The following is a 20,600-nucleotide window of genomic DNA, read 5'->3' as shown; positions in this document are numbered from 1 at the left end:
GGTCATTTTAACTATGCTGACCCGTGGACCTCCACACTAATCATCCCGATCCAAGACTGTAAGCAAACACTGCCCTCTTGTGCACTACTGAGCGGTTCTGGAGCCGGCACGGAGCTGGTCTCCCCCTCCGCCCTGTGGCCGGCCTGGGAAGGTACAGCTGGGTCTCCGGGCCCGCAGACATGTCAGGGAGGATGACACACATCTGTTACCAGAGCGCTCGCTGAAGTGTCCCCAGATTGCCTTCAGAGACCGATCTGGAGATAAGACTCAGGGGGAAGATTCACTTGAAGAAATCAGACCAAACATAACTGACTCTTATCTTTCCTAGAAAATATTCATTCCTCGAAAAGACATTTTATTGGTTGTCACGGGAAGTTTTCTTGTTATGGTCTTTTAAAAACTTTCAGAAACGATTAATGGACCCACAATAATGAGAAAGTAGTACGTCCTTTTATACAGAAAACCTCTGCCAGGGAAAGACTCGTTCCACTTAACTCTGAAGGAAGCCAATGGCAGGAGGTGGAGGACCAGAGTCTGTTTCTCAGACACATCCCCTACAGCCTGGCCACAGGCTCTTCCCCTCCTGAGGGCGCGAGGGGACTTAAAAACTTCCCTAACCTGCAGCCAGGGTTCTGCCCAAAGAAGACCACACTGGCATCTCAGGAAAGCCTTAAAGGCCCAGCCCTGGCTGTTGCGGTCATTTTGGGAGTGAACCAGCAGATGGGAGGATCTCTCTGTCTCTCCCTCTGTGTCTGCCTTTCAAATAAATAATTTTTTTAAAGATTTTGTATTTATTTATTTATTTGAGAGGTAGAATTACAGACAGTGAGAGGGAGAGACAGAGAGAAAGGTCTTCTATCTGCTGGTTCACTCCCCAAATGGCCGCAATGGCCAGAGCTGCACTGATCCAAAGCCAGGAACCAGGAGCTTCCTCCCGGTCTCCCATGCAGGTGCAGGGGCCCAAGGACTTGGGCCACCTTCTACTGCTTTCCCAGGCCATTGCAGAGAGCTGGATGGGAAGAGGAGCAGCTGGGACTAGAACCAGCCCATATGGGATTCTGGCACCACAGGCGGAGGATTAACCCACTGCGCTACAGTGCCAGCCCCTCAAATAAATAATGTTTAGAAAGATCCCCACAGTCCAAGGCCAGGCCGGGGCTGTTCAGCAGGAATCTCTGAAATGATTCCAGTCTGGTCCTGAGGCACAGTCACCCATTCCTTTACCCTCCTAGCACAACCAAGGACTGACCCATACGCAGGGGGAGACAGAGAAGGCAAAAATCTGTGTGCAGTGCATCTCCTCCAACCCAGGGGGAGCCCAGAAGGAGAGGGGCTGACGGAGGGGGCTGCTGAACAGCATGCGCCCCGCCTGCTGGGCAGGGAAAGCTCTGAGGAGTCATCTCAGCCACTGCTCCACTCACAGACCCCTCACTCAACACCTCTGCCCAGCTGCAGCTTCGCTGGCTCAGGCATGTTTCCTTAAGCTCCACGTGGCCTGTGAAGCTAAGTAGCCAGTGGGCCACTGTCTGGCGGCCAAACATAATCAGACAGCAGTGGAAAACGTCTAACTCACTTGACTCTGGGAATACCTGCCAACCCCTGTAGTCCTACCTCAGAAGACGGGCTGCAGACAGCACCAAGGACACTGACGGCCATGGCCAAGATGAGGCTGAGGCCAGACACCTCAGAAGGCTGGATGGTCCCCTCACAGCACAGCCACGAGACCTGCCACCATTTGTGCTCCGGCCAAGGCAGGGACTGACAGCACATCTAGACTTAGGTTTTGTCTAAATAAACCTATAATAGCCCAATACCAGGTCTCTTTTGTGGAAACTGGCTCTACAAGCCCCAGGGTACCTCCTGCCCCAGGGCCCTCACAAGTGCTCTTCCTTCTGGCTGGAACACCCTCCCTTCCCCAGCATACCCATGCCTGGGCCCTGGTCCTCCTTCAGACTTTAGCTTCAATTTCACTGCCCCAAAAAGGTCTCTCTGGACATCCTGTATTGTCCTTCCTGGCACTTAGCACAATCTTAATTTTATATCTTTTTGTTTACTTCGATAGCATCTGCCTCCACTTTAGAAAGTGAGCTGCAAGAAAACAGGAGTCAGCTCCGCCTTGCTAGCCACTGGAAATCCAACCTTGGCACACAGCACGTGGCTCAGGGTTTGCGGAATGGATTACAGTAATGGCCTCCTTTCCTTCTACACTGGGCTTAAGGAACAAGGTCACCATGCCAAATCTTAGGACACTACAAATCCTAGTGAGGGAGTGGACATTCAGCCTAGTAGTTAAAACACCCACATCCCAATTCAACCTTCTTGAGTTTGATAACTGGTTCTAGCTCCTGACATCAGCTTCCCGCCAATGCAGATGTTTGGGGGCAATGGTGATGGTTCAAGTAATTGGGTTCCTACTACCCACATGGCAAACCTGGATTCTGTCCCTGGCTCCTGGCTTCAGCCCCAGCACACTCCTAATCAATGCAGGCATTTGGGGAGTGAACCGGCAGACGAAAGCAGGCTCTCTCTCGTGTGTGCTTTTTCTCTTTCTCCTCTCTTTCTGTCTCTTACTGTGTGCCCCTGAAAGAAATAAACTAAACTTGGAGTGGGCACTGTGGTGTGGTAGGTAAAGCTGCCACCTGCAGTGCCAACATTGAGACCCAGCTGCTCCACTTCCGATGTAGCTCTCTGCTATGGCCTAGGAAAACAGTAGAAGATGGCTCAAGTCCTTGGACCCCTGCACCCGCATGGAGACCCAGAAGAAGCTCCTGGCTTCAGATCAGTGCAGCTCTGGCAGTTGTGGCCAACTGGGGAGTGAACCAGCAGATAGAAGACCCTTCTTTCCCTCTCTCTCTCTCTCTGCCTCTCCTTCTCTCTCTGTGTAACTCTTTCAAATAAATAAATAAATCTTTCAAAAAAATTTTTTAAAATGCTGGGGGGAAAAAAGAATGAAAGCCAAGGAATTAGGCCAGGTACTCTTCTTTCAAATGTTTATTTTATCTATTTATAAGTCAATTACAGAGAGGGAATATCTTCCGTCCCTGGTCCACTCCCCAAATAGCTGCCACAGCCGGCTGGGGCTGAGCCGGGTTGAAGTCAGGAGCCAGGAGCTCCCACATGGGTGTAGGGGCCCAAGCACTGCTTTGCCAGGCAAATTAGCAAGCAGTTGGATCAGAAGCAGAGCAGGTGCCCATGAGATGCTGGTCCTGCAGCACCACAGCGGCTTAATCCACTGTGCCACAGCACTGTAGGCCAGGTACCTAACTAGTCCCCAGCTGGCCTTACACAGCAGGAGAGCAAACAGTGAGGCGCTGCCTGGAGAGATCCTGGAATCCCAGTCTCAAACACCTGTGACATCAGCCCCCAAGCCTGTGAGGGCCTGTGACCGTGACATCACACACAGGTAAGTGTTTCTGGGTTTCCTCCCAGAAAACCCAGGAGGAACTCAAGAGAGAACTGAGGCATGTCAGAGGGGCACTCACCCAGGAGTTTCCGGGCAGGGTCAGGTCACAGCAGCAAGGCTCCCTCCCTCTGCCTCAAGGAGCCTTCCTCAGGAAGCTCTGTTAGGGCACGTAGCCCCCAAGTTCACCTCCAGCCCCCCAGGTTTCTAAAGAACTGTGCTCCAGGACTTTTGCATTCAGGAGGAACTCTGGAGGCCTCTTTTTGTCACGTTGTCCAACAAGACACAGGGAGAGCTGAGGTCCCCACTGGACACCTGGGCCACAGGATCTGCCTTTGGAGGGGTCCCCTCGCCCTTCACCTTCACAGACTATTTGCAGAACAATCACTGGCCTCAGCCACAGGCTTGCATTATGCTCATTTCCCCATCCCCAAGCTCTGGGGCAAGTTTAAAAGTCCTCGTCCTGTCTCGGAATCAGGTCTGAATTAATACCCTTCCTCCAAAGAACTCCAGTAGCAAAGTGAAAACAGACGTACTAGACAATGCCCTTTGAAAGCCCCAGCAGGGACAACTGGTGACAATGCAGCCCCTGGCTCTGAAAGAAACCTTAAGGTTAAAGGTTCACAGAGGCAGAAGAATTACCAAAGTACAAGTTTGTTCAAATTTCCTCCGGCAGATTTAAACAGCCAGGGTCAAGCTGAAGATTGCCGGCAAAAACCTGTGAGACAACTCAGCCCCTTTGAACTGTGTGAAGAAAGGAAAATATACGGTCTGGGAGGGATCTATGTTATAGTTTTTAAAAACGCTCTTGAAAGGGTCACCGCTGTTACCTCCAGATCAGCCTGTTGAACTATGTTTGGATACTGCTGCTCTACAACAACAGGGCCGCCGGGCCCTCACCGTGTGCGGTGGGCTGCGCTGAGGTCGCCGTGTTCCCGGCATTAGTGTGCTGACCCTCTGTAGCCCATGAAATTAACCATCAGCACAGCAGAAATCTGCTATGAGTTAAACTACTTTGCTACGCAAAGTGGCCTGAAAATGAAATATGAGGATTGAATTTCCATTGAAAGATTAACTTGTCTAACCTCAAGGCAGGCTTCCTCCAGTGCTGAACTCTGCATTTGGCCAGTTGTTTACAGCACCACAAGACGGTGGGTAATTGGTGCAAGCAGTGGGAAATGACCTCTTCATTCACACACTCAATCATTCATTCATTCAGGCTCAAATTGTTCCTCTGTCAAGCCCTGTCCCGCACCAGAGGAAGTTGAGTAAGGACAGGTTCTGGCCTCTAAGGAGATCTTCTCTCCAGTGGAGACTGGCCTCTAGAGGGTCAACAGGAGGCAGCCCTGGGTGAGGAGAAAAGCAGATCCGAGGGACACAGATAGGATGTTCTAGGCCCTCAAGGGACAGCCAGGGACAGCTCCAGACCAGGGAGTGTGGACCATGAAGCCTCCCAGGTAGCAGGTGCAGCCGGAAGAGGCAGTGTGAGAGAGCCTGGTCTGTCTGTCAGGGACCGGCAGGCAGTTCAGCAGGCCGGAGTCCTGAGACAGAAAGGGCGACCAAGCCATCAGGAAGAGCCTCATGAGCCCACGAAGAGCAACTGAAGACTCTGAAACAGAGGAGTAAAATAACCGTACCAGCAACGTACAAGGTGAGCTCGGACACAGAGGAGGCTGGATCGGGGGTGTGTGTGAGGGAATGTCTACTCATCGGTCAGGAGCTAAGGGGGTCAGCACAGTGGCAGAAGCAGGAGGGATGAGGCTTGGGGGCCGTGTCACACCGAGGGAAAGGCAGAGGCCAGGCTGAGCGCCACTTCCAGAGCTGTGCTTTGGGAAAAGGAAGGAGAGGAAGTGAGAGAGGGCCTCACAGGCATCCTACAGGGCCCTGTCTCAGGGACCACACGGGTCGCTAGCACGGAACCAATTCTAGGGAAGGCCAGGAACCCCAGGCCAGGACTTCCCAGAAAGATTTCATTCAGCTCACACCCAAATTCACAGTAGGAAGCAGGACCCAGCCCTTAGTCCATTCAGTCCTACACCATCAAACAGGACAGCTGAATAGTGCTTATTTGAGTTTAAATTAGTCACAATTAAGTCAAATGAAAATTTCAGTTATTCTGGTGCACTAGCCAGGACGCAAGGACGGAAGTGCTCAACCTGCCACAGGAGGACCCTGGCTACCACTGGACCTGCAGCTACAGAACGTGCCCATCACTGCGGAAACTTCCCTTGGGAAGGGCTCACCAACTGTGCCCACCCCCAGAGGCCCTTAGCCCATGGGCCTCTCTGCCCTTCCTCCCCAGAGCTGAACACGGTGCCAAACACCTTGGGCTCCCTTCTCCCACCTGCGGGTGGGTGCTTCCCCTGCAGTCTTTGTTCTTCAGAACCAGAGTGCAGGAGACCACCCCAGGTCACCATTTTAAAGAGACAATGCTAGGCCGGCGCCGCGGCTCACTAGGCTAATCCTCCGCCTTGCGGCGCTGGCACATCAGGTTCTAGTCCCGGTTGGGGCGCCGGATTCTGTCCCGGTTGCCCCTCTTCCAGGCCAGCTCTCTGCTGTGGCCAGGGAGTGCAGTGGAGGATGGCCCAAGTGCTTGGGCCATGCACCTCATGGGAGACCAGGATAAGTACCTGGCTCCTGCCATCGGATCAGTGCGGTGCGCCGGCCGCAGCGCACCCGCCGCGGCAGCCATTGGAGGGTGAACCAACGGCAAAGGAAGACCTTTCTCTCTGTCTCTCTCACTCACTGTCCACTCTGCCTGTCAAAAAAAAAAAAAAAAAAAAAGAGAGAGAGAGAGAGACAATGCTGAGAACACACACAGGACAGTCTGCCCTGGCAAAAGTTCCTGAAATTCATCCAGAAATGACAACATTTTTTTAAAGTGCCACACTGCAACCTAACTGTTAGATGACCAAGGACAAGCCATTGACCCTGCCGGGGCTTTGAGCAACCCAAATAAATCTATGGTAAAGGATGAAGCCACAAGGCCACGTAAGGCAGGTTCGCGAGGCCAGGCAGGGCAATGCTAGCAAATTCCAAGCACTAATTTTAAAAGAAAAAAAGTCAGGTTTATCTGTAGGTAGCACCTGTGCATGCCACCAAATAAATATCCTCAGGAAGTAGGTTAGAGACAAAGGAAATTATTTTAGTCTTCCTGACGGCCCCAAGACAAGAGAGGCATCATCACAACACAAGAGATATGGAAAGAGGGAAAGTCAACTTCTCTCTCAACAGCAAAAGTTGTTTTTTCTCCTGCCAAGACAGGATCACCCACATTAACTGAGTCCTCCCTACCCACGTGACAGAGGCCACTTCAAAGCAGCAGGAGCCTAATCGCACAGCACAAGGAAATAAAAGACCCAATTAACAAAAATAAAACTCCAATAATCCAGAAGAGAATGGAAGCTGAAATCTCTATTTTTGACAATTTGACCCACTATGTACACAAACTGCTCCCCAGGAGCTGCAATTCTCTCCCGGGTCTGAGAGCGGCTCCCGTGCAAAGCCAGGGCCACTGAAACCAGAGGCTGAGCCAAAGCCCCAGCACTTGCCCGGCAAACTGCGTGGCCTGCAGCAAGCTGCTCCCCCGGGCTGGCAGCCTGCCTCTCGTGAGCTGCTGCACAGTGTAAAGGAAACGCCTGCCTTCCAGACTGGCTGCCAGGACAGAGAGCGAGCCCAGCAGCCACGGCCTCCCTCTGTGCCCCTGCGAGGCAGAATGCTCCTCAGCGCCGCCCAGCACCCCCACACGTGCACGCGCATCTCCTACTTTCCCTCCTGCGGAAATGTGGGGCTCCTCTCTCATCTGGGTCACACAGTCGCGGCCACTGTCCCAGGCCCTCAACTCAGACTCAGGATCTCCCAGCTTGAAACCTCTTGGTTTACCCTCCTGGCAGCCTCGGCAGCTCAGCCTCACACCCTGCGCCACACCCTCTGTGAACTTCACCCTCCAGCCCTGCTGTCTTTGTCCACTCAGGGGCCTGCCTGCAATGCCGCCAATCTTCTCTGCAAGCAAATTCTCAGCCACCCTTCAAAATCCCAGCAAGACAGCCCCATATCCAAGAAGCCCACCTGGCGAGCCTGTGACCTCACCGGCTCAGCCTCACCTCCTTTCATTTCCCACGTGTCCAAGTGCCAGCCACCCTGACCAGGCCCATCCTCCAGCCAGGGCCACACTCACACCTCTGGACTTTGCTGAGGCTCTTTCCTGGCTCGGCTCTGCCAGCAATCTCCAGGACTTGGGTCAGGCGCAGCCCCACAGCCCCTCAGTGGGATGCCCTTCCTGCCTGGCCCAGGCAGGCATTCAGGTCCCTGGGCTCCTCCACATCAACAGCCCTTACCATTCCTCACCCTGTCTTACCTGGCTGTCAACTGTGAGCCCCTGGAAGACAGGCATGGCTGCCTACCTGCCGCTAGGTTGAGAAGAAGCCCATGCAGCACGTGTAGACCCTCTAAGCGAGTGAAAACATCCAGCAGCAGCCCCATCTGATCCTTTCCCTTCAAAACACAGGCCCAGGTGTCTCCATGAGCCAGGCATCTAACAGAAAGAAGGGGCAACCTGCAGCACGCATACCACTGCACTGTACACATACACGTGGTTAAGATGCTAAATTCTGGGGACTGGCATTGTGGCCCAGAGAGCTAAGCCTGCAGTGCTGGCAGCCACCATTGTGGACATTTGGAGAGTGAGCCAGTGGATGGAAGACGTCTCTCTCGCCTTGAAATAAATAATTTTTTTTAAAAAGATGCTAAATACTATATGTATTTTATCACAATTAGAAATAAAGATTTTTTAAAAGATTTATTTATTTATTTGAAAGGCACAGTTACAGAAAGAAAAACAGAGAGGGAGAGCGCGCGTGCAAGAGAGAGAGCGCGAGAGCAAGAGAGGCCTTCCATCCACTGGTTCACTCCCCAAGTAGCCACAATGTCCGGAGCTGCGCCCATACAAAGCCAGGAACCAGGTGCTTCCTCTAGGTCTCCCATGCTGTTGCAGGGGCCCAAGGACTGGGGACATCATCTACTGCTTTCGCAGGCCATAGCAGAGAGCTGGATTGGAAGTGGAGCAGCCAGGACTCGAACCAGTACCCATATGGGATGCCAGTGCTGCAGTGGGTGGCTTTATCTGCTATGCCATAGCACTAAGACAAGATCATTTTTTTAAAAGCAAAAAGGAATTAAATATAGATTCATGTAGTAATGTGGATGAACTTTAAAAGCATATGCTAAGTAAAAGAAGCCAGACACAAAAGGCCATGGAGCCGGCTTTGTGATACAAAGTTCCCACTTTTTTTTTTTTCTTATTTTTATTTATTTATTTATTTATTTGACAGGCAGAGCGGACAGTGAGAAAGAGAAAGGTCTTCCTTTTGCTGTTGGTTCACCCTCCAATGGCCGCTGCGGCTGGCACGCTGCGGCCGGCGCACTGTGCTGATCCGATGGCAGGAGCCAGGTGCTTCTCCTGGTCTCCCATGGGGTGCAGGGCCCAAGCACTTGGGCCGTCCTCCACTGCACTCCCTGGCCACAGCAGAGAGCTGGCCTGGAAGAGGTGCAACTGGGACAGAATCCGGCGCCCCAACAGGGACTAGAACCTGGTTTGCCGGCGCCACAGGCGGAGGATTAGCCTATTGAGCCACTGCGCCGGCCCCCCACTTTACTTCTAATTCAGTTTCCTTCTAATGCATACCCTGGGAGCAGCAGGCACCTACTAGCCATGTGGGAGCCCAGATGCAGTTCTAGGCTCCTGGCTTCAGTCTTTCCCAATTCCAGCTGTTACGGGTTTTGGGAAATAAATCAGCAGATGGAAGATCTATCTGTCTCTCTTTCTATGTTGCTCTGCCTTTCAAATCAACAACAACAAAAATCAATAAAAATTTTATTTATGACGCCATTTATATGAAATGTTCAGAAAAGGCAAATCTATACGGATACTTGGTAGATTAGTGGGATTAGTGGTTACTTGGGCCTGCAGTTGGGGGGCTGGGGAGAGATAGGGTCTCTTTACAGAAATGACAAAAATGTTCTAAACTTAGACTGTGGCAACTCCAGGAACATACTGAAAACCACTGAGTGTACAGCTGAAATGGGTACATTTTATGGTATGTGAATTATATATCAAATAAAAATGCTTTAAAATATTGGCTACTATATGCCAGGCCCCAGGCTGGCCCTGGAGTTACCGAGATGGTTCAGACATTGTCTCCAACCATGATACCTCCAGGCATAGGGAAAGCAGAGATGTGGACACAGTCATTACAGCAGGGTGATACTCTAACAACACACAAGCCAAGGCCAGACCCTACAAGGAAGGATCATTCTTTTTCTTTTTTTTTTTTATAAATAAATCTTCTTTTATTTTTTTGACAGGCAGAGTGGACAGTGAGAGAGAAGACAGAAAGGTCTTCCTTTTGCCGTTGGTTCACCCTCCAATGGCCGCCGCGGCCAGTGCGCTGCGGCCGGCGCACCACGCTGATCCTATGGCAGGAGCCAGGTACTTATCCTGGTCTCCCATGGGGTGCAGGGCCCACGTACTTGGGCCATCCTCCACCGCACTCCCTGGCCACAGCAGAGAGCTGGCCTGGAAGAGGGGCAACCGGGACAGAATCCGGCGCCCCGACCGGGACTAGAACCTGGTGTGCCCGCGCCGCAAGGCGGAGGATTAGCCTAGTGAATTGCAGCGCCGGCCAGAAGGCTCATTCTCCTGCTCCCTGTCCCCCCATGAGGCTGCCTCAGAAATGCCCAGCTTCTGGCACCACGGCTCAATAGGCTAATCCTCCACCTGCGGCGCCGGCACCCCGGGTTCTAGTCCCTGTTGGGGCACAGGATTCTGTCCCGGTTGCTCCTCTTCCAGGCCAGCTCTCTGCTGTGGCCCGGGAGGGCAGTGGAGGATGGCCCAGGTCCTTGGGTCCTGCACTCGCATGGGAGACCAGGAGGAAGCACCTGGCTCCTGGATTCAGATCAGCGCAGCGTGACAGCTGCAATGCACCGGCCATAGCAGCCGTTTGGGGGGTAAACCAATGGAAAAAAGAAGACCTTTCTCTCTGTCTCTCTCTCTCTCTCACTAACTCTGCCTGCAAAAAATAAATAAATAAATAAATAAATAGAAATGCCTGGCTTCATGCTCCCCAGGACTGGGGCCTGTGGGATACCCAGGAAAAAGAGAGACGGCCTGGCTAGGGCCTCACCCAGCAAAAGAACAACAGAGAGGAGAATACGTCTTGGGGCTTAATTTACGAGTTGTTTCCTGGGATGCCTGCCCAAATCTTATTCCACCCCGGACAGAGTGATTTTGAAGAATAACCTGAGACATGCTGATAGAAAACAAAGGAGATGCTTAGTGAAAAGCTTAAAAGCAAGTGATTTTAAATGCTTACAGCTTTACCAAAGCCATGGCTGTGAGTTCCTTCTGACTTTGATTATGACCTTCTAGCAAAATATTTGCCTCAAGAAGGCAAAGTCTTTGCATTATTTTCTATTCCTAGCATGACTACAAAAATATTCTTTGATTTAACATTTGATATGTTTTGTTCTCAAGGGCAAGCCCCATGAGAAGAAAAATGTACCCCAACAGAATGAAATATGACTACCTGCTTCCATTTTTCTTTCCTGTTGGTTCCTGCTCAAATATTCTGCATTAATTTAAACTCAACGCTGTGTCTCTGATGTTGTGCTGCCCCACACTGTCACCCAGACCAAAGCAAAGTCACCTGCTGTCCAGCACCAAGAGAAAGTGCTGCAAACAAAGCTCAACTTGAGAGTCTCCTGCAGACAGTGAAAGGCACTCCAGCTTGGAAGGAGACCAGGCCAGAGTGCGATAGGTACCAGGCAAAACAGAAAGCCTGGGCTGGAACAGAGCACACTTTGTACTCAGGGAGGCAGACTTCCTATTGCGCAGGAGGCTCTGAAGCCAGAGAGGGCCTGCAGCATCAGCCTCAGCTCCCTGGACGGGGAGGGGGGACTCTCCCAGGTGCGGTGTGGCTCTCTGAAGGAAGAACAGAGCTGTCGCTGCGGGGGCACAAAGGAACGGGGAACCGAGGTCTGACAGCTACGGGAGCTCAAGAAATTAAGGAGAAAGTGTTTCCACTTAAACCGGCTCCTTCAAACACGCTTCAATATTTTAGGACAAACATAATTGCCACAATTTAGCAAAATAAATTCCTCTGTGGAATCCTTAGAAACACTAAATTTAGGGGCAAAGAAAAGCAAAAGAGGTTCTTTGGTTACACAGTAGAATAGCACCCAAATTCCTCGTGGCGGCCAAGGCCTGCATGGCCAAGCCCCCAGTTTGTTATCTCTGCTTGTACCATGCTGCTTTCTGGGCGTATGTGCAGATGCCTGAAGGCTCACATAAAAATCGAGTTGAAAACACACATTCATTCACAGCCATGAGCCCCCTGCTTCATTCATGAGCCCAAGGAGAGCAGCATCTCCGACCTACCGCAGGACGAGTGGATGCACACTTGACAAAAACAAAGCAAAGGCACAGAGCTTGCTCCACATCGGCACTGAGAGCACAGAAAGCTGGAAAAAACAGAAAAGGCAAAGTGGCTGCGAGACAAAACTCTCCCAGACTTACTTGTTGACAGCAACCTGAGTGGGACTTAAAAGACCTGCTGCTGTCATTAGCACTGGGCAGGTAGGACCCGGGACAGCCCGAGCCACACAGGAGGCGCCACTTAAACAGTGGGTACAGGAGGCCAGAGATCGAGGCGGCAAGTCCTGGCAGAGGAGCTGCTGTTCATTAACCACCCGCACAAAAGACCAGGAGACAATACACTGTTAATCCTCGCAGCCACCAGAGGACTATAAATTGCCAAGCCAGGATACCCGCATTTTTCAGCCCTCCTCTTCCCTGCCAGAGAGAGATTGAGGATGAGGCCAAGTCCCTCACCCCCACCCAAGTCTTTAAAACATACATTACTGAATCTTTCTGAAGTTCGGACCCGGAAAGATATATACTCTAAAATGGATTTGAAAAAATACCGCCCTGAAACACTACCACGAGGGCCCAGAGTGGCCGGGTGCATTTCTTCACTCACATGAAGAACACCAGAGCCTGGGCTGCAAAGTCAGATCAACACAGGTTCAAACCCGGCTCTGACCTCTCTCAGCCACAGGGTTTTCACCTATACAATGGCAATGCCTCCTCTTCCTTGCCAGGACTGCAGAGAGGGCTAATGGATGGGAAACAACAACAAACCAGCCTAAGGATAGCACTCAACGGACACTAAGCACCACTGTCACTGTTAAACTGCTCTGTGTCCCTTAGGTGGTGCATGGGTCAGGGGACATAAACCTCAATTTTCTCCAAGTTAGGAAAGAATTTGCGTGTGTGCCTATGTGTGTATGTGAAAGTACTTTGGAAGGAGCTGTGGGATTAGGAAGAACCAGCTTTAAAACATATTAAACTTCAAAGATACATTCAAAGAATGTAATTCAGACAATCACTCTAATTTTCTTTTCTTGGAGACACCACATTTTACAAGGGGTCTAAATCAATCACCTAAGCCAAGAGTTCTAACAGGAGCCCAGTCCCCAGGATCCCAGGTGCAGGTGCATCTAGAGAAAATTACACCTGCTGCCAGAGGGCGTCCCCACCCAGCGATCTTACATCTTCCTACCTAACAGTCCATCCATGATTGCATCGCAACTTGATTTAAAAGCCTCCTAAGAGGCTGGTGTTACGGCACAGTGGGTTAAGCCATGGCTTGTGACACTTGCAACTTGTAGGTGAATGCTAGCTCAAGTCCTGGTTGTTCTGCTTCTTATCTGGCTTTCAGCTAACATGCCTGGGGAAATAGTAGAAGATGGCCCAAGTACTTGGGCCCTGGCACCCATGTCAGAGACCAGGACGTACTTGCTGGCTCCTGGCTTTGGGCCTGAGCCAGACCTCACTGCTGTGCTGTTGTGTGCTGTGGATGGATAGCTGGCTGTTGTGGGTAATACTGTGGGAAGATCCTCCCCACCCCCTTGTGTGTGACCCTCTCTGTCACTCTGCCTTTCAAACAAATAAATCTTTAAATAAATAAATGCCTTCCAAGGTGCTCCCAGGCCCTTAGAGGAAACCTAAACTAAGGACCACTATCTGGGGTTCTGGCCCCACCAACTCTCTACCTTCATCTTGGGCACACCTCCGGCTCACCTCCTGATGCCCAGCGTGCCTCAATGTTGGCGGTTAGCTCTGGCGCAGACACAGTGGTGCGTCTCTGTATCACAGCTCTCCCTGGTAGCTCCCTCTCCTAGGAAAGCTCTTCTTCCCTTTGTACCCTATACTCCACCCCACAGCAAAGTGAGTCATTCCTGTTTGTACACTGTGTGCAAAGGATGCCAGGAGGTCATCTTACACACAGTCCAGTGTCCTTTCCCGGGTTCTGCTGTAGGCCCCTGGGAAAAAGGGAAGAGAACCAGCATACATGACGTACCTCCAGCAGGCCAGGCCATATGTTAATCGCCTTCTACTTACTAACCCACAAAGAAGGTTCTGTGCTCACTATAACTGTGGGTGAACCTGTGCCTGGCTGGGAGACTGGCTGGGAGACTGCCTGCCTAGCCCACGCAGCAGGTTAGCAGGGCGTGGCACACCATGCCTCCCGGGATGGCCTGACTGCTGGCAGCTGCTCCCTGTTGAAGGGTCTTGTAGTTGCCAATCACATAAACAGCTCCCGGCTGTGGCCCAGACCCATCAGGACCACCTAGAAAGCTACTAGGCTACGTGACCTCCAAGCTGATTGGAGAAGCATAGTGGCGCCAGTATTGGCTTTACCCTATAGAATTACTGTTGCCCTGAATTAGCTACGCCCCCTCTGCCTCCCCTTTAAAAGGTGTGTTTGCTTGTTAATAAACAGACATGTTCACCGAAACTTGTCCCGGTGTTTCCTGTCGAAGAGCGCCATCACCCAACCATCCTACAGTGCGAGGGCCTCGCAGGACAAGCCCGCATATCACCAGCAGACAGTAATGGGGACACAGGTTTCAGCCTATCATACTGCTCTGGCCCGAGCACTGAGAGCACACCGGGGGATCTGGCAGACAAGGCTCCTGCTCTGCTTGCACTGCGCTCGCAGTCTAGCAGAGCAAAGACTGCTGGCAAACACATCAAGACAGTCCGAGGGAAAGGGTGACCATGGATATTAGACATGAGAAACCATGGATATTAGACATGAGAAATTATGATATGAGGGGGTGAGGTTGGAAACAAAACTTCAGAGAGGTGAGTCAGCAGAGGAGGTAACATCTATGCAGCGACCTAGATACTAAGCAGTCAGACACACCACACAGCGGCGACAGCAGGTGCAGTGATGCTGAGGGAGCAGCAGCGCGGCCCACTCGAGGAGGAGAACGAGGCCAGTGTGACCGACGGCCAGGAGTCATGGGCGGGTCTGAGACTGAGGGTCCTGAGGGATGTGATGAGGAGGCTGGGTTCTACTCCAATGGAAAGCCGCTGGAAGGCCCTGAAGCCTGGCGTGACCTGATGAACAGCTGCAAAAGCAGTGCACTGCCTCCTGTGCGGAGAGCGAATCAGAAGGAGGAGGAAGGCTGGTGGGTAGGGTCCAGAATTGAAGGGGTCCAGGATTTGGCTGCAGGAGTCATTTCAAGAAGACAAAAGGGGCCGGTGCTATAGCACAGACGGTAGTAAAGCTGCCATCTGCAGTGCCAGCATTCCATATGTGTGCCAGTTTGAATCTCAGCTGCTCCACTTCCGACCCAGCTCTCTGCTGTGGCCTGGGAAAGCAGTGGAAGGCGGCCCCAGTCCTTGGGCCCCTGCACCCACATGGGAGACCCAGAAGAAGCTCCTGGCTCCTGGCTTCAGATCAGCACAGTTCTGGCCATTGCAGCCACTTGGGGAGTGAACCAGCAGATAGATTCTCTCTCTCTCTCTCTGTCTCTGTCTCTGTCTCTCTCTGTCTCCGTCTCCGTGCCCCTCTGTAACTCTGCCTTTCCATGAGGTCACAAGGATGCATGGGTCATGAGAATATGGGAAAGCTATATGCCTGGGTTAGGGGCAGCAGAATCAGGTTCCAAAACCAGCCCACAGCACTTTGCGGACTAAGCTTGAGTTTCCCCACCTGAAAAACAAACACTCCCACCACAGAGGGATGGCGCACGGATCCAAGTCTGGCAATGGGCCTGTGTCAGAGCATGCATTTATATGGCAGCAGCCTTCTCGTCAAAAGAAAAAAAAAAGTCTACTCTTCTCATTTCCCTGAAAAGGGAGACTCTAATCTGTTCAGGGAGAATGGTAGCTGCCTGAAGATCACCACTCCAATGTGCTCAGGCCACATTTTACCGCCCAGGAGGTGAAAGGAAAGAACAACGGTGCACGTACAAGAGTAGAAAAACCCCTGTTCTGCTGGGATTTTATCATCTACACCAAGGATTTGCCAAATTCTTTGGGACATGAGGATTTGGTTGCAGAGGATCAGGCTAGTGCTGAAATTTTTTGGGTCATATGAAGTTTCTCTGCAGATGTATATACTGGAAGGGAGTAGGAAGAGGATCGGTGACGTTGAAAGCATGGGGAGGACCCTCGCTGTGGAGTTAGGCCATCCTGGACTGGGCCACGACCTCGCTGCCTCCCTGAGTTCTGACTTCACCAACTGATAAACGGTAACCACCACATTCCTAGCAGGGTATGCTGGAAAGCAGCAAATATGCAAGAAAAACCAAGCCAATGAGTAGCTATGCAGTTACCATTATTTGTCAACATGTGCAAAGTTCAGAACTAGGTTCAAAGGTCACACTGCTAGTGAGAGAGAAAGCCAGGCTCCATGCCCAGCTCTTCTGTCTAACTCCAAACGCACGTCCTCCACCATTCACCTACACTACAAATGCTCCTCAGCTTAAAACTGAGTGTACCACCCTGATAAGCCCATCGTAACCTGAACATATCCTAAGTCGAAAAAGCCTTCAACCCACCTCCCCGCCGATCGTCAGAGCTCAGCTGCAAGCACACTGCAGGGTGCCGCTGTCTCCCCTTGTGGCTGCGGGGCTGCCTGGCAGCTGCACACACTGCCAGAGACGTACTCGTAGTGTTATTGTATCATCACTCTCTAAAAGAAAAGCAAGTTTCAAAGCCCTGTCCACAGCTTTAGGAGTTACCTGGGTTTGGAAAAGTAGCCACAAGGTTGGCACAGGGTGAGCATCTCTAACCTGAAAACACAGAATCCAAACTGCTCCAAAGGAAGAAACGTTTTGAGCACTAGCACGACACCCCAAGTGCAAAATCCCACACCTGGCTCATTGTGACAGGTTGCAGCCAGAACACAAGCGCACTAAAAACACTATAAAATTACCTTCAGGCTATCTGTATGACTTGTGTACGAAATACAAACAAATTTCATGTTTAGACTTGGGACCTATCCCCAAGATATCCCATTAGGCATATGCAAATATTCCAAATCGCTAAAAAAAAATCTGCAGCACTTCTGTCCTCAAGCATTTTGGAAAAATGATATTCAACGTGCAGTAGTGGTTTCATCTGGAGAGACGGGAGGGGCCCAGAACTGAGAACAGGGGTTAAGTGTGAGGACTTTCTCCTCACTCATTAAGTTCTATTTGTTCACAAGTGACATACATTCATGCACTATCTGTAAAATTAAAAATTAATGAAAGGGCCAGCATTGTGGCATAGTGGGTAAAGCTGATGCCTTCAACGCTGGCATCCCACATGGGCACTGGTTTGTGTCTCGGCTGCTCCACTTCCAATCCAGCTCCCTGTTGATGGCCTGGGAAAGCAATAGAGGATGGCCCAAGTACTTGGGCTCCTGCCACCCACCTGGAAGACCTGGATGAAGGTGGCCATTGCAGAAAATTGGGGAGCGAACCAGTGGATGCAGGGTCTCTCTCCCTCTCCCTCTCCATGTAACTCTGACTTCCAAATAAATAATTAAATCTTTTCTAAAACTTAAGTGAGACAACATCATGGGAGGGCATTTTGGAAGTACCTGTCATGACTGAAAATTCACAGCGCCAGCTCAGGTCTAGGCGCTTACCCTAAGGATTTATTAACACACATTTCCAAGACGCATGTTCTAGAATATTCATTCCAGCGTGGTTAGGAAACACTGCAAACAACATAAAGGTCCATCGTTAAGAGACCAGTTAGGAAAACGTTGGTCTATGTGAGCCTGAAACAGAATCGAGCTTTAAAGGGACAAATACAGAGCCAGTGTTGAGTGAAACCGCGCATCAGCACGGGGCATTTGCATATACAAAGATATGCTTGCATTTCTGCGGGATTTTTCTGAAACGACACTGGGAACAGTGGCTGACAGAGTGGGAACCGGGGGGCCACAGGGTAAGGCAAGTAGTCCTTTGTGGGGGGAGGGGAGGAATTTGTTGCATATACCCTTTTCCTAGCTTGCCCGTGTATTGAGGGCACATGTTATGGCGGGAAAACGGGAAGCACCTTGCCGCTCAGGTGTGTGGGACGGGAAAGCGTCCGCCTCAGCTGGCCCCGAGTTCGAGTCCCGAGGCCTCCCATCACGTGCTGCAGCGCGTTGGGGGCGTCACGCACGCCTCTGAGGCCGCAGGGACCCCGCGAGGGAAGTGGGGCGCTCTCCCTTCGGACCCCGAGCCCGTCCGGTCCGCCCAGCGTCCCCGAGCCCGACTCTCGCCCCGGCCCGCGCTCACCGCCAATGATGGTCCGGATGAGGGAGGCGTGCCCGGGGCAGTCGACCAGCGTGACCTGAAGCAGCGGCTCGCCGGGCTCGGACCCGGGCCCGGGCGCCGGCAGTGCCGGACGCAGGCGCGGCGGCAGCGGCACCGAGAAGCACGAGAAGCCCAAGTCGAGCGTGATGCCGCGCTCGCGGCTCTGCGGCTGCTTGTCGAAGGCTGCTGTGGAGGCCGTGGTGCTCAGCGCCCTGGCCAGCGCCGTCTTGCCGCTGTCGATGTGGCCCAGCACGCCCACGTTCACGTTCACCCGCTGCCCTGCCATACCGCCGCCGCCGGCTCGGACACTCGCCCGGCCCGCCCCTCACCTCGCTCGGGGGCCGCTGCGGTCCGGCCCGTTAAGCTGCCCCCCCGCAACCCGCGCGCTGGGCGCGCCCGTTCCGGCCCCGAAGCTTCCGCCCGCCTGGAGCCCGAGGGTTCGGTCCCGCTCCGTGCGCCAAGTGGGTGCCCCAAGGACGGGGCTTGACCTAAGCCACCGACTTCAGGGCTGCTCGCTCGCCTGGTTGTGCCCACCTGAAGCCCTGGGGATCTTTACATCTACTCATTTATTCATTTCAGTAAGTTCTTATGAAGTGCCTACTGGATACCGGGCACTGTCTATTCCTGGCACTGGGATGCAGTGTCCCCTGACGGACAACACACAGGTGAACTAGTGATTGGACCAGATCATTACAAAGAGTGAGAAAGCCTCTATGGAAAGTAAAAGCAGCGACGCAAAGAGGAATAGCTTCCGAATAATGCGTTGGAGGAAAGAGCTCCCAGAGTTGCTGTGTGCTGAGGCTGCAATGTCGAGAAGGAGCCATGGGTAAATCTGGGGAAGTCTTAGAAGATGGGAGAAAGTGATGCTATCACTGAGTCAGGAATGCTCACCCGGGGTCTGTAGCCTGGCCCTAGGAGGAACCACAAAACCCCCAGTCCTGGTGAGACGGGTAATGGATGTGCATGTGCATGAGAGCCCAGAGTTTAGAACCACAAAAACATCGCTCACCACAGTCAACCAGGGGCCACAGACCTGAGTATCTGCTGTGACCCAGCAGGTACCTCAAAGGAGAGACATTAACCGGGAGTGGTGAGACCCTGGAACTGAAGAGCACTGGTCCTGTGTAAGGAGGAAGGCCTTGGAGAAAAAAGAAGAAGAGGAGGAGGAGGAGGAAGAGGAGGAGGACGAGGAGGATGAGAAGAAGGAGAAGAAGAGGAGGAGAAGGAGGAAGAAGAGGAAGAAGAGGAGGGGAGGGGAGGGGAGGAGGTGGAGGAGGAAATTAAAATGCAGTGACTTTGAACAGCCTTGTCTCGACTATTGAGAACCAGTTTTGTTTTTTGTGTGTGTGTGCAAATTGTTGAACTCTTTACTCAGTATAGAGTTGGTCTTTTTTGTGTAAAGTTAATTGAAAATGGATCTTAGTGGAGAATGGGACTGGGAATGGGAGAGGGAGGAGGAGGGAGGAGGAGGGAGGAGGAGGGAGGAGGGGTGGGAGGAGGAGGGAGGAGGAGGGAGGAGGGAGGAGGGGTGGGAGGGCGAGTATGGTGGGAAGAATCACTATATGCCTAAAGTTGCACTTATAAAATGCATGCAGTTTGTGTTCTTTAAGTAAAAGTTTTCTTTCGGAGGAAAAAAAAAAAAAGAAGGAAAGCCTTGGCTCAGCCTCAGCCAATGGATACCAGGCAGCAGTGCTGCTACCCCAGGAACCCAGCACCCGCCCCGCCTCGCCCCGCCCAGGGCCCAGTCTTTCCATTTCTCAAGAGAAGAGAGGATTTCTGCATGAAATCTGACTTTTACACACCAGCAACTAATTTAACTCATAATTTTAAGACTGCCGTGGCCAAGCACAAAATTCACTGGAGCCTACGGGGAAGCCGATCTGTGCTCTGTGCTGAGCTGTGCCACGCACAGGCGTACCACTGCCCTCCCAGAAAGTGCTACCTGATGCCTTCTGCACTCCTGACTGCATCAGAAAATGGTCCTCCCCAGGTCCCCTCCCCTTCACCAAAGTCATGTGATGAAGCCCTAACTCCCAGTGTGATGGGAGTGGGAGATGGGGCCTCTGGGAGGTAATTAGGGTGAGGTGAGGCCATGAGAGTGGGGGCCTTATGGTGGGATTCATGCCCTCTTACTAAGAGACCAGAGTTCGTCTTCATTTTCCCATCCTGCAAATAGGGAACATGAAAAGTTTGTCTTCCGTTTTTAAAAACACAATGGTAAAAGCAACATTTTTAAAGGAGAGTCTTAATAAATAGGTAGTAATAGTTCAGAGGCTCTTGAGTGCCTGTGAAAAATATTTCAATGAACAAAATGTTCTGAACAGGGACTGGCTTCAAATAATCCCTCTTTCTTGCCTCTGCTCTACACAGAATGCTGACAAATGGCAATGAAATGAGAAGAAGTGTTCTGTTTTGTAACTTTAATGTTGTGGTATTGGCCTCACAGACTTCATAATGTTGTGTTGACTTCAAAAGTATGATTGAAACTTGGAACAATGTTGGGCTGCAAGAGACGCGATTTGCAACCTAGAGATGCTAACAGGATTGCAGGGAG

At 51.8% G+C, this 20,600-nt stretch overlaps 1 protein-coding gene and 1 long non-coding RNA gene across 2 annotated transcripts in view; one reads left to right on the top strand and one right to left on the bottom strand.

Moving 5' to 3' along the window:
* The window catches only part of EEFSEC (eukaryotic elongation factor, selenocysteine-tRNA specific), a 242,339-nt gene extending 223,940 nt beyond the window's left edge, over positions 1-18,399 (bottom strand). The window contains exon 1 of the mRNA XM_002713149.5: positions 18,029-18,399. Coding sequence (XP_002713195.2) covers positions 18,029-18,332 — 304 coding nt within the window. The 5' untranslated portion in view covers positions 18,333-18,399. The remainder of the gene's footprint in view (positions 1-18,028) is intronic.
* Positions 18,400-18,434: 35 nt separating this feature from the next.
* LOC138844128 (uncharacterized) lies at positions 18,435-19,251 on the top strand. Its single transcript, XR_011379621.1, has 2 exons — positions 18,435-18,624; positions 19,105-19,251. It is a non-coding gene; the product is annotated as an uncharacterized lncRNA (long non-coding RNA).
* The last annotated feature ends 1,349 nt before the right edge of the window (positions 19,252-20,600 follow it).

Source organism: Oryctolagus cuniculus, chromosome 10 (assembly GCF_964237555.1).
Source record: "Oryctolagus cuniculus chromosome 10, mOryCun1.1, whole genome shotgun sequence".
NCBI lineage: Eukaryota > Metazoa > Chordata > Mammalia > Lagomorpha > Leporidae > Oryctolagus > Oryctolagus cuniculus.
This window is presented reverse-complemented; position numbering and strand designations above follow the sequence as displayed.